Source organism: Macrobrachium nipponense, chromosome 29 (assembly GCF_015104395.2).
Source record: "Macrobrachium nipponense isolate FS-2020 chromosome 29, ASM1510439v2, whole genome shotgun sequence".
Taxonomy (NCBI): domain Eukaryota; kingdom Metazoa; phylum Arthropoda; class Malacostraca; order Decapoda; family Palaemonidae; genus Macrobrachium; species Macrobrachium nipponense.
The window spans coordinates 48,916,269-48,931,268 of record NC_061092.1 but is presented as its reverse complement, the minus strand read 5'-3'; the positions used below and the strand labels follow the sequence as shown (position 1 = coordinate 48,931,268).

Genomic DNA, 15,000 nt, shown 5'->3' with positions numbered 1-15,000 from the left:
GTGTGTGTGTGTATGTGTGATATATGTATATATATATATATATATATATATATATATATATATATATATATATATATGTATGTATAGATATATATATATATATATTTTATATTTATATGCAATAATATAAATATATATATATATATAAATATATATATATATATATATATATGTATATACATAATGTGAGTGTATGTTGGGTAATTTATGTGTTCATTATTACGCAAGAATATATAATCTCTAACTATCAGAGACAATGAGAAATAAAAGTAAATTATTTTTATAGTCCACTTGTGAGATAGTCATTACATTTATAGAGTCACACTGCTAAGCAAAACTTTTCATAGAAGCAGCTGAATTGAAGTTAAAACGAACAAAATGATGATAAAAAACATTTTTCAAATATTTATATAGTCATGTTACCTGAAGAGGGAGAGAAAGGGATGCCCGGGATGCTGCCGAGGGCGGATCCGGAGGGTCGACCAACGCAGGTGAGGAGGAATGATCGTGTCCTACAAAAGACTCCTGAGAGCTCCATCTTCCTCTGCTCATCTCCTCGCCGAGGATGACATCCGGTCTCTCGACGAAGACTGTCAGGTTCGTAGCCTTTTCTAGCTGTTACCAGGCAGTGAGAATATCTCGTCAATATCTAAATGGACATTCCTTCCCATTTATAATATATATAATATATTAGCATATAATATATATATATATAATTATTAATATAATATATAGATCATATATAATATATATATTATATATATATAGTGTAATATATATATATTATATATATACAGTATATATACATAATATATTTATTAATATAATATATATATAATATAATATAATAGGTTTTGTTTAATGTTATTGCTGCTTAAGCAGCATCAATCCTGTAGAGGTTTTTCTTTATCTTCCTTATAGCAGCTGTCTCTTTACTCTTTAGGAAGGTGATTAATTCTCCGATATTAGTCATAATTCTAGTTATAATTAGTTATCACGACGTTTCGTCTGGTTCTCCAGACATCATCTTGGCGATGGGTGAGTGAGGGACTGTGGTAGATGGTGTAGTCCATCTTCCTTATATTCAGGGGCTTCACCAGGAGGGCTTTACCTTGCCCAATAATAGTTGACTGCACATGTAGAGCTGGTCTCCCATTGGCTGTTGGGGGCCAGCTTCAACTCTAGTCTGGCAGATATCCTGGGTTGTGAGATGTCATCACAGGTCGAATTTTGACTTTTTGAGAGTTTTGTAGTGTCATTTTGGGCAGAATTCTGGTTGACAGACTGATAAGTGACGTCGCGGCTGGTATTATTCTGATTTTCTTCATTGGGATTGTCATCGTTGGCGTCACTATCCTGTTGTGGTATGGTGGCATTTCTCCTTTTAACTGTTGGTAAGAGAAAAGCCTCGTGTGGGGTGTTTAAGGAGGCTTGTGATCTCCTGATTATCTGTATACTTAGGATAATGTTATCGCAGGATGTGTCTAGATTGTGGCTAGTTAAAGTGTGGCTCTTAATAGTGCCCTCCTGGGCGTGGCACGAGATATGCCTCGAGAGATGCATAGAGGTCAGATGCTGGTGTACAACGACTTTCCGAACAAGCCCGTGAAATCCATAGTGGCTTGGGGAAATGGTATAACAGTTGTGAGAGCCACCAACTTCACCCCGAGGACAAGATTAGGATCTTTTACATAGCTTTTATGCATTCACAGTATTGAGAAGAAGAGACCTCCATAAATAAAATCATCATGGAAAATACCAAACTCACTGAAGAGGTCAAGAGCATTGTTGGTGTAGTGAAATAATCCATCCCCGCCTGCTCGTGATCCTCTCAAGGAGACGAATGTGGTCCACTACTTCAAATACCCTGCCTGTGGATGTCCCAGCACCTACATTGTTATGACCTCTATGCATCTCGCGAAGCTGATCTCGTTTCAGGAGGGCACTATCAAGAGCCACACTTTAACTAGCCACAATCTAGATGTATCCCACGATAGCATTATCCTATATATGCGGATAATTGGGAAAGCACCTGACTTGCGCTGCCACCATCATCTCGAGGCACTCATTCAAGAGCATAAGCCTTCCTTAAACACCACACCAGAAGCTTCTCTCTTACCAACAATCAAAAGAAAAAATACCAATATGCCACAACAGGATAGCAACTCCGACGACAATCCTGACAAAGAAAATCAGAATAATACCAGCAATAATACCAGCCGTGATGTCACTCAGCAATCAACCAACCAGAATTCGGCCACAGATGACATCATAAATCTCTCAGCCAGCCAAAATTCGACCCGCGAAGACGTCTCGTAACCCAGGAGATCCACCAGCCCACAGCAAAGACCCATCAGGTCATGAGACTGAGTTCAAGCTGGCCCCCAACAGCCAATGGGAGACCAGCTCTACTCGTGCAGCCAACCAGAATTCGGCGAACTGAAGACCCCCTGCTGAAGCACCTAAATATAAGAAGATGGACTACACCATCTACCACGTTACGGGCTGCTGAAAAGCAAGAGCCCGTGCCAGCATTAGGCTGTTTTAATCTATTTCTTCTTCCATCTACCACAGTCCCTCACTTTCCCTTCACGACGAGGAAGTCTGGAGAACCAGACGAAACATTGTGATAACTAATTATAACTAAAATTACCTAGTAGAAGCATTTTATTATAATTATATAAAGAAATACAAACAACTCTACTAAATCTACCACTAGCTATCATTCACCATTGTCGTATTATGACTAATATCGGACAATTGCTCACCTGCCTTAACATTGAAGAGAAAGCTGCTATAAGAAAGATAGAGAAAAACCTTTTCAAGATTAATGTCGCTGAAGCATCAGTAACATTCAGCAAAACCGGTTTAAAACAGGGTCTCTTACCATATATTATATATAATATATATATATATATATATATATATATATATATATATATATATATATATATATGTATATATATATATATATATATATATATATATATATAATTATATATATACAAATATATATATGTATGTATATATATATATATATATATATATATATATATATAATATATATATATATATATATATATATGGTAAGAGACCCTGTTTTAAACCGTTTTGCTGAATGTTACTGATGCTTCAGCGACTATATATATATATATATATATATATATATATATATATATATATATATATATATATATATATTAGTTATTCTCTACTCTTCTCTCTCTTCTTTATGCTTACTCTAATCATGGTCCTTAGATCCTGACTGCCAGGATTTAGCTTAACCCAGGAGTACTGGGTTTTTTCCATGTTCAGAGAGACAGAGAGAGAGAGATAATATTAGGAAAACACAATCACAGACATACAGAACGACTTGAAATAAACGAGCAGTTTGAGAGAGAAGGACTGACAAACAGTGTTTTTGAAAAAAGTGTTTAGAAATAAATATGTGTAATAGTGACTCCAACGCTGAATCATAAGTGCCATTTAAATGATGTTTTATTAGGTGAACAGAAAATGAGAAGACTAATTACTCTTGTAAAATACCTATAAATATATATTTATTTATTTACTTATTATAAAATCCACATTTCCCATGCACTTAAACTGAAAACAACTGGAAGCCACAAAACGTTTTTTAATATTTTACATTGTTTACAGACACGCCTTCTCCATTCATCTATTTTTTGTATTACCAGTTTCATATATATTCAGGTTTACTGCTTATTTACAACAGGGTAGACTATTTTTTTCGATCTACTCATTAAAAAATATATATATATATAATACTACTATTATGACAGTAATTATAATGATTTCGATTATGAGCATTAGATATATATATATATATATATATATATATATATATATATATATATATATATATATATATATATATATATATATATATATATATATATATATATATACATTTATATATATATATATATATATATATATATTATATATATATATATATATATATATATATATATATATATATATATATATATATATATATATATATATATATATATATATATATATATATATGAAAGCCTTAGAAATATTCGGAAAATAGAATGGCACTTTTTCCTGAACAGTAGTTATTTTTATCAATCCACTTAAAAAGTGTGGTCAGTATTTGGGCTCTTATAATATGTAACTACTAAAGTTAACTAGGGTTGCCCTTAGTGCAAATAGGTATCTAGTGTTTGTATTTTGAAAGTCTGGTATTTTGGCATATTGCTTGATCAGTCACCTTAGAAAGTCGGTTAAGGATACTCTTACTAGGGCTACCAATACGCTTAGGATATAACACGCTCTAAAGGCAAATGAAGTTGAGTAAATGAAAACAGAACTGATACAAAAATGTTAACTTCTTCCGTTCTTCATCGTGGTCTTATTGGGTTTCAAGCTTTCATGCTTTACCTCCAAAACTTTCAACGTTATTCGAGGTCAAAATGAGACCAACCGGAATATAATTCCATGGAGCCTAGATCAACAGAACATCACACTGAGCGTAGAGTATAAAACAAAAACAAGTCTTCCCCATACAGGATAATAATAATAATAATAATAATAATAATAATAATAATAATAATAATAATAATTAATAATAATGCTTACTTCATCGGAATGTAGGCCCAGAATACCCTGTAATTTGACAGGATTCATGTAAGTTCCTCCTCTTTCCTGAACGCTGACCCAAACACAAGTTGCGGGCTGAGGATTGGTTTGTGCTAAGCTACTGTTTCTCTGCGGAGACGACAAAGACAGTGTATACCACGAAGACGATGAGGATGTGAATGGCTTCTGCACTTGAGGAGATGCTTTTGGGAAGCTGACGTCATAGATGCTCACGATCTCGAGGGACTGGATGGAGTCCCCGAAGATTTTCTTCATGGAATCGGTAAGGTTCCCGAGTTCTCCACCACCTTTCTATTTTTGGGGGGAGAAGCGAAGCACGTTTCGAGCCAAACGATAATTTATACTTGAAATAGCCAAGACTATCCAGAAAATCCAAACTGGAGTTGAAAATATTATGCAAGACTTCAGAAAACCTATTAAATAATCACGAACAGAATTTGCATGTTCAGAAAATACACATGTACGCACAAGGTCCAAAATAAGTTCAATCTATTACATGTATTAAAAGAAAAAATTTTACATGAGAAATTTTATGATGTTACACACTGAGATTTTCAAGCAATTAAAAATTGTCTTCAGCTTTCAAGAAAGACTGAAGGTTCACACTGAACCAAAAATACTATAGAGTACACAAAAATACTAAAGTTAGCCATATGAGCCGTACCGCGGCGCCAGTAGAGACAAAATTAGGAAGCATGACGTCACAATCCCAATCAACGGGAACGCGATTTTCCACATGATTGACGAATAGCGTCACTTGTTTGCATACGGTGTTCGGAAGGTTTATTTTGGATCCGGCTTATACAGACTTATTTTTGAGGATCATATTTTGAATTTACTAAAACATACCGGTTAAAAATGAACATTATATTTACGACTGTATTGTGTTTGTAGTGCTGCCTAGCATTCACGGTGTGAAGAGAAAAACCTGGATGCAAGGTATCAAGATCAAGCCCTGAATGCATGGTGTGAAACTTCTAAAGCTGAATACACGGTATGAAGAGAAAATCGTGAATGCATGGTATGAAGATGAAATCTTGAATACATGACTTGACATAGGTCCTGTCGTTTCATGTGACGTCACTGCTTCGTCCTTGATGACGGCATTAGATTAAAACTGCTTGGTGTTTTTCATGATACGCATCCTCTTATGGGAAGAAATTCGAGTTGAGTATCTTTGTGTACTCTATAGTATCTTTGCACCAATTTCTTTTAACCAAAAGACAGTCTCGACATTAGAAATACAAAAGAGTGACAGGAGGGAATGAAAACGAGACAGCCAAAAGACAGAATAAAGAAAGACTAATGGAGAAAATATGGGAAGACAAAAAAAAATTAATAAATATATAAGAAAACAAATTTTAAAACACGCTTTTATAAAAATGCACTAAAAAGTGAAAACTTGGCTTTTTTAAGATACTACAGGATTTTCTTACAATTAATCATGTCCACAAAAATAAAAGCATGTGCCCCAAACATAGAAGGATGTGGTAGAAAAATTTTTTTTTTTTTTTTTTTTTTTTTCATATCTTGTAGCATTTCCTTCCATGTTTGGCGCGTCTACACTTCTATTTTTGTAGACACGATTAATTGTAAGAAAATCCTGGTGTGTCTCAAAAACTATATTTTTTACTTGTTAGTGCATTTTAATAAAAGCGTGTTTTAAAAAATATATCTTTTTAGTTTATTCTTTTTATTTTTGACAAAAATTGCAACCGATTTATGATTAACTAACGAAATTGATATCGTGTCGCGCCAAAGAAGGTTTGAAAAGTCAGAAGACTTATATTAACAGTTGTTGATGTACAGTTCTGTTCAAGTGCAGGATTGTCATCAGTTTATCATTTTCATTTCATTTCTCATTTTTCCATCTAGCCATACTTTCATTTCAGCGCTTGGGCTATGCCTTAAATTCCATAATCCATCCATACAGAGTCAAAGAAGGCATAAAAATCCTTAGAGTTATTTACCTTTCTACCGAGCAAAGAAGTTGTGACAAATTCAGTTTCATACAAATTCTCAGATACTGGGAGGAGTCTCTGTAGGGTCATTAGAGGTCACTGCTGATGAAAGGAATAGGTCGAAAAGTAGATACAAGTTTTGACCTAAATAGACAGGCGCATAAGTTGTTTTAAAAACAAACAAAAAGAACAGGAACTAAATACCAAGTCATACAAATGTACATGAGAGAGAGAGAGAGAGAGAGAGAGAGAGAGAGAGAGATGAGAAACCAAAAACAGAGGCAGAAACACAAACACAGAAGAGAGAGAGAGAGAGAGAGAGAGATGAGAAACCAAAAACAGAGGCATAACACAAACACAGATAGGGGGGTTGGGGGGAGAATGTGGAGCGAGATACGAAGCCAGACAGAGAGGCGCTGGAAATGAGTCCCCTTACCATGGGAATCCAGCCAGCTGTGAGCTCTCGGGGCGTCGTCGGCATGAGAGTAATGGGCGAGGAATGAGCAAGGGCTTCCTGCGTCAGGTGGCGCACTATGACCGTCACGTTGGCTGATATCGCTCGCTGAGCCCAGGAGACGTCGTCGACCGAGAAATGCAGTTCGTATCTGTTGTGGTGGTCATGAAGGACAGCGGGTTTGCGCTGGATGATTCCTCTCTAATTGATCATCTCCTACTGTTACTGCTATACTTATTGCTGCTGCTGCTGCTGCTAGTATGAATAGCACTACTGCTCATAATAACAATAGTTGTCGCTGTCTATCTTATCTATACTTAGGTAAGCGGAAGCTAATCTAACTTAATGTAATAATAATATATAAAAATATAATTAATAATAATAATTTCCGCTGACGAAACTAGAACAATGCGCTCAATAATACATTATGAAACAAAGAATGGCAGCATTACCGAAGACCACAGTAACGATCCTCAAACGAGTTTCGTTATCACAGGCCCTTCATACAGTGATGTCAGTTAAGGGTAGTACAAGTAAGGAAAGAGCTACAAATACAGTTACTGTACCTTCCTTCCCGGACCTGGCTGGAGGCTAAGATAGTTCCGTCCTGGGCGTTGAGAGAAAAGAGAGGGTGAGGTTGTCCCTTCCAATGGAAAGTCTTGTCTTGGAGGTCCCAGTCATCCGGGTCCTCCACGTAGACGCGCCCAAGAGGGGCCTCCGAACTCCCTCCCTGTCAAGGAGATAAAGAAGTAAAATAAAGATCGGGAGGAGGAGGGAAGAAGGAATGTTAAAAAGAAAAACAACAAATTAATCAAAATTGCTTTCCAATTAGGGACGGTGGCTTACTTTCAGTGAGAATAAATGACCTTTCATTTCACCTTAAGAGCAATAGTACTCATCATTCCAGGATCTTTTTACTCATCAAGAATACGTGTTTGGATATCTCTGATATTCTGGAATATTCTTCATATGCTCAAGCATTCACGGTGCTGAATTCATCGTCACTTTTGGTAACGTCACAGTAAAATTCTATGATCTACTTCAATTTCAGTCAAACTGACACTAAGCATAACGTCAACGTCTACAATAATCTTTCACGTAGATGTTCTTAAATTTCAAGATGTATACAATACTGTCTTTCACACACACACAACACACACACGCACTTAAATTTGCATGAAAGTTATTTCCAAGATATAGTGAGGGTCATGTTAATTTTTTTTTTCTTTTGATGTAGGAACATAAAAACACCAAATACAAAATTAGTACAAAAAACTTTCATGCATATGGACATGTTCCACACTTACTACTAAACTGTAATGACGCACATGGGTCGATTTCAATTATAGAATTACAGAATCTGAATTCGACATACGTATATCTGGGCACCGGTTGAAATCAATTCTTACCTCTCATTATGGCTGAGTGCGTGAAGTACCTGTCTCCATGCACCAACAATAAAAGGCATGTGTTCCAACACTAGTCAGGTAAATTGTTATTAAGTTATAGAACATCACATGCAACTTTGAAGTATATTATATATGTATATATATATATATATATATATATATATATATATATATATATATATGTAAGTGTTTACATAATAAAAATATGGAATGTTAGTCCATATATATAAAAGACTAAAACTAAAGAGGTCAACCAGATTGCTTGCAGGAATGTGATCAGACTAGAGACGCTAAAGATGACGTATACCCTAAAGTATGTAGGCTAAGTTGACATGCCGTCATCTGTGGTCATTCATTTGTTTTGAAACAGTCCAAGCTCCCTGCTTGAGACAACTACCGCGACCTATAATTCAAACGGCCTACGTGATCTGTAGCGTGTCTCATTTTGATTGTATGTTCGTATGAAACTATGTCATCTGATTGTATGTTCATATGTTCGAACTACTGTCTGTTCCTTCATAACTTGTAACAGAGATGGTAGACAGGCAGAACAGAGTTAGCTATCGTTATTAGAAGACTTGTACAATCATACCTGATCTTCACCATGTAAAACTTCAGAAGAATATATATATTTTTATACTTCGTGTTTTCTACAAGAACCTCCGAATCATCATGAGTTTAACACATCGTCGTCATAAACAAGAAGATAATCCCGACTTCGTAAGTGATCTACAAACCCCAAGACACTCCATTGAAGATGGAAGTGCAATACCAACCGACTTAGCGTAAGATTATCGCAAGTCTAACATTACCTCATAGGGCGCCTTATTATACAAGGCAACAGCCCTAAAAGTGGTGGCAAGCGTACCAGAAGGACTCTACAACTTCTCCGAAGATAAACCAGAATATAAATCATGAAGTCACCGACGACGAAAAGCAAGAGATTCTTCAAGCAACTTAGTATCATCGTTTAGTGAATAACTTCAAGAAACAAACCCGACGTGTCCTTTTCCTACGGCAACGCAAGCTTCGTCTCTCATTAGAATCATTCAAGAAAACATCGTTAGTGAGCGTTTCCAGCACTTCAAGAAACAAACCAAACGCGTCTGCAGCATCGGATCTTTCAAGGGCTCGAATCATCGAAACAACGCGCACGGGGGAAACTGAAGCCAAACCAGGTCATCCGCTAAATAGAGAAGGAGGACCAAGGCCGTGTGTCGTTATCGGAACACCGTGACTTCCCACAAAAGCAAGCTAAGTACAATTTTTTATTCATTTGGAGTAACTTTGAGTGTTTCCTTTGCAGGTCGAATTTCGTTATTCCTGTGGCTGAAGTTACGAGACATTCTTAATCTTACTTTTTTGCAGAAATTATCTACATCATTGAGATTTCGCTACTGCGAGTTTTTATCTTTGAGTGTCTGTTTCCAGAAGTTCTACTGAAATATCATAATCATATACTATGTTAACTTTATCATTTTGGGTGATTATTAATCCCTTACGTAACAAATCATATTAAACAGTGAATATGCGTTTACGCAGTGGACGTCTGTATTTATACAGATGCATGGATAGGGTCGTTAAGCACCGTAGTGATTAGAAAACACACAAAAACAAGTGGAACACCCGTACAAATCTAGATAAATTAGAGGTAACACTATTTCGGGTCATGACAATAAATGCTCCTTTGCAAGTCCCGATCGCAGTTTTAGCCTTGAGTTTTTTGAGTTATATAAAATATCGAACCTCAATGACTCAACTTAACTTTAAAAATATGGCTGGATTGCAAGGAATAAAATGTCTGTAAAAAACTTTCATCAGGCTAAATGCACTGACCAGGATCCCTCACTATTTCAAATTTTAGCAAAGAATGAAGTACAAACTGTTAATATTGAATGCAGTAGAGATAACTTGTCTTAATAGTAATTGCTCAGTTCCTAATAGTTCGTCATTCATTGCTTTATACGTAACCAGCAACACAATGCTAAAAACACACAATACGTTGCCGATGGTAACAAAGAGAAGGATCCTAATTATTACAAAAAGAAATAGAAACAGTAGCCCTTTCAGAAACAAACAAATCGTGCTTAAGCACTTGGGTACTATGTCATCCAGTCAAGCGGTCAAGGTCAGTTAAATCTGCCGAGTGTAGCAAGCAAAGCACATTCCATTTAAGCGACTTCAGCGGAAAGGGAGAGCGATGTTGGAAAAATTAAAAAGGAATTTCCCTATGCATCACACGACCGTATAAAGTAATCAGAGCAGGTTTTCGTTTTTTTTTATACGTAAGTTATTATAAGTAGTGGTGGATAAAGCCCAACTGTACGCGCCGTAAAAATTAGAATATCTAGTTTTATTTCTTTAGTACACGTAATATTTACGGACTCACTGTCTGTTGTTCGAACTTCCCTAATGAGAAGTACGGATAAGCGAGCGCATACAGATACCTCTATAGTTATAAAAAACATTGATCTGTATGTAGTGTAATTGTAAGATCCATCTAGGGGTATACAAAATATTATCTTACATCCTGCAAAATAAGGCGTGTTTATCAAAGGAAAATCCTATAAACCTTCAAACATATTAAAATCAGTTTGAACAAAAAAAAAAAAAAAAAGAGACAATTAATCAAATAATAACTTATATAAAGGAACTATACATTTGTCTCATAAATCGTAACATTGTTCAAATGACCCAACAGAATTCTCCCACAACCGCAGTCGTAGTTTGCACGCAAAATCTCGAGAAGCATGCACCCTCGAATGTCTTAGTGCGTGTAAAAAGACTTTGCTGGGAAATGAAATTTTAATCCTTCCCGACACTCTGAAATATAACGATTTCCGCGAACAAAGCCCTAGACACGGTTGACTAGCAGCAACAAGTTAAATCTAGTGATCCACAAACGTATACATATCGTGGATACGGAAGTTATAAATATCGCATTTTTTATTGTTGCTAATTTTTAATCACGCCCAATCAGTCGTAGATGAATCTACCTTATACTCTATCTAAAGTAATATCCGTAAAGTCATTCAAGCAGAGGTGATTCAGCAGAAACTTTTTTTTTTTATCTTTTATCTGAATACCACGAAGTTTCTCCACTAGCGAGTGATTTCTGAGGAAAAAAAAACGGATGCAATTTAACACAAAATACGGTCTAAGGACAAACATAAAGCTATATACGTACCTTTGTATAGACTCTCAATGGAATTTCAAAATAGAGATAAATGACGAAGTTGAAAAATGTTAGGAAATCAAATAGCCCATATAATTTTTCCCTCAAACGTCATGCCATAAAAGATCGGACTTGGCGTATTTCTGTCGCTTAAACAAGGAAACGACTTCCGATAGTTTCCAGTGCCATGTACCGACGACATCTTATCTCTGTTAGGTTAGAATAAATTTTTCACCAGCTTGGACTTACTTAAAAGCTTTTACCTGATACCATTACCTAAGTGATTGTACCTCATACACCGTTTTCAGCACACTCGGGACATTATCAATTTTTTACGTATGCCTCCGGCTTACGTTGCGCCCCAATTACAATATAGTGTTTGGAGACTTTTAGGGGATAACCTACATGCCTATATGGATGATCTTGTAATCTTTTCTAATACCTTAGAAGTACATTCACATAAAGTAGAGCTAGTGCTACAGAGACAAAGACAAATAATCTCAGAGTAAAATATCTAAATGTGAGTTTTTTAAAACCGAACATGTTTATCTAGGTTTTATGTGTCTAGTCAAGGTCTTAAAGTAGTCCATGGTAAGGTGTCGGCTATTCATAACTTTCCGGTACCTATTAACGTAAAAGGGGGATACAGCACTTTCGCGCTTTAGTGGGTATTACAATCGTATGTAAATATGTAACTCGTCAATCATAGCAGCTCCTTTAACAGATCTTACGAAGAAGAGCGTAGATTTATTATGGTCTAAAAAGCATCAACAGGCGTTCGATATCTTAAAAGCGGAATAATGCAGCTCACCTAACTTTAAAAATCCCCGATTTAAATAAGGAATTTTTTTTTTTGCAACAGACGTAAGAGGGTAAGAGGGTAAGAGGTAAGAGGTAAGGGGTAAGAGGGTATTACTTCAGTAATATGATAAACAGTTCTTCCCTATAGCTTTTTATTCACGTAAACTAAAGCCCTTTGAAAGTAAATATGCAGTAATAGGCAAGGAAGGGCTAGGTATCTTTAACTCACTAGTACATTTAAAGTTCATAATCTATGGCTATCCTGATAAAGTCCTTACTGAACATGAGTCCTTTACCGAGTTTTGCAAAGGCTTTAATCACAGTCCAAAAGGAACTCGGTGACAAATAATCATTCAGGTCTTTGGAGCCAAGATAAGATATCTACCTGGGAAAGCAAATATCATAGCTGACGCATTATCCCGCAATCCCACACCATACAGCAAAGAACCATTAATTGGACTAAAATATATAGAAACATCCGTGCCTATTGTTAAAACCGTATCTAAACAAGAAAATTCCTTAACCCAAGAGATCGCGAGCATTGAATATCTGGGTTGGAGCGCAGAACGGTTACAAACTGAACAAAGCAAGAGTCAACAGACATAACCCAAACAATAAACACTTCGAACGGAAACAGAGTCAGCAGCAATAAACATCAAACAATAAACACTTCGGACGGAAACAGGGTCAGCGGCTAAGCAAACCAATAAACACTTCGAGCAGAAACCCTAAAGCAAAAGTATATTTAAAGTATGTGTATCAGAATAATGTAATCAAATGTAATATTATATGTAGGTCCGTGACGAGGAAAACCCGAAGAACACAGCAGGTGACTAACGACCAGGTAGTAGTAATAATCTCTTTCATACCAATCGTCATAAACTGGTTGCATTCCGTCATCCAGGGTTCCCTATTATGTCACAGAAAGCCAAATCACTGTTTTACTGGCCTACAATGCTTACAGATATAAAAAGCACATAACTGATTGTAACACGTGTCATGAAAACAAGGGACACACTAAGACACCTGTCAGTTAAGGGCCTATCCTGTGCCAAATCAATCCTTGAAAGAATATACGTAGAATTATTAACAGAATTACGAGTCTGACAGAGGGAATAAACACTTCTTAGTGTTAATAGTTCCTTGACACGTTATATAGAATTAATAGCACCAAAAAACAAACACCGCAATTGGGTGCGTTAGGAATATTTATGAGTGCTAAATCAGTAAATATGGAATTCAACACAATAATCTGTGACTCAGGTGGTGTAAATCAATAATAATCTCCATAACGCGTTGTGTGAATTCCTTTCCATTAAGAAAACCAATAATATATTTTATCACCCAGAGTCAATCGGTTTGGTAGAATAACGGATAATTAAATAGGCAGTGTCGATGTCTTACGAGTTACAACTCGTGATATTGGATCCGAACTGGATTATAGCGGTTCTCGCGGTTTTAAATACCTTTATCATTCATATCTTGATACCGCAAGTAGCCTTATACGGTACGCTGCTAGAACACTTTTCCACATATTCAAGCCAACCATTAATTTATCAAATATATATAAAAGAAATATATAAATAAATAAATATAAAAAATAAAATAAATATGGATACAAGTGGAGTCAATATAATACACTCCGTAAGAAGTCGGAAGGGTTACAAATTATAATAAAAAAGGAATCACGATAAAATCAAATAAGCAAAACGTAACCATAGGTTAATTAAATATCCAAATATATATGCTTAAAGATTTGAACTCAAACTTAACGCTTTAGTAATGACAAATAAGCTAAAAGTTCAAACACATATCCAAAACCTACTGACATTGTCTGTCCCGGTGATTTATATTCGTAGTCAATGGAAAAAAAATAAAAAATAAAATAGTAATAATAAATAAATAAAATAAAATAAAATAAAAGAGAATTTAAAGTCAGGAAGTCTAGAAGTGAAAATGTTATCTATGGAATAATCCTATATGAATCTTATACAGGGCTAATAATATATATAGAATTTGTATGGAAACCTTTTTCATTAGTTTGAATAAGGAATATTTAATTTAACATAATTACAATTATGCAGATTTCCAACATGAAACTAATATATTGTTCAATTTTGGTACTGTTTTTTTTTTCAGACATTCTTCTCATGTGGGTCGAGTATTAAAAAAAAAAAAAAAAAAAAAAAATTATCCTAAAGTCGTATTTATTACAGCAAGTAACGTAACTCTTAGCTGGCTGAGAGCAATCTCCTGCCAAGTGACGACGTCATCATTGCCGTATCAGCATTTGTTCCTTTAAACCTCAATAATCTGCTTACACAGGCTTCATCTGTGTGTCGTCTCTGCTTGCGAAGCAGATTGACTGGAGAAAGGAATGCTTAGCCCGAACTTCTCATGGGCAAGGCAGACGTGTCTATCCGTATGCGCAATGCAACTTTAGTTAAGGAGTTGCAATCATTTTAAAATTAATAACAAAATAAGCAAATAGAATTTCTATAACAACAAAATGAATTAATTTTTTCTGAACCTCATAGACATTTAGAAGTA

General features: G+C 35.5%; 1 protein-coding gene across 2 annotated transcripts in view; it reads right to left on the bottom strand.

The window, feature by feature from the left end:
• Window positions 1-15,000, bottom strand: part of LOC135206276 (putative neural-cadherin 2) — a 278,993-nt gene that overhangs the window by 23,157 nt on the left and 240,836 nt on the right. For both annotated transcript variants that reach the window (XM_064237694.1, XM_064237695.1), the window contains exons 13-16: window positions 7,632-7,795; window positions 7,048-7,216; window positions 4,630-4,941; window positions 424-615 (exon numbers count right to left, since the gene is read on the bottom strand). In XM_064237694.1, coding sequence (XP_064093764.1) covers window positions 424-615; window positions 4,630-4,941; window positions 7,048-7,216; window positions 7,632-7,795 — 837 coding nt within the window. The remainder of the gene's footprint in view (window positions 1-423; window positions 616-4,629; window positions 4,942-7,047; window positions 7,217-7,631; window positions 7,796-15,000) is intronic.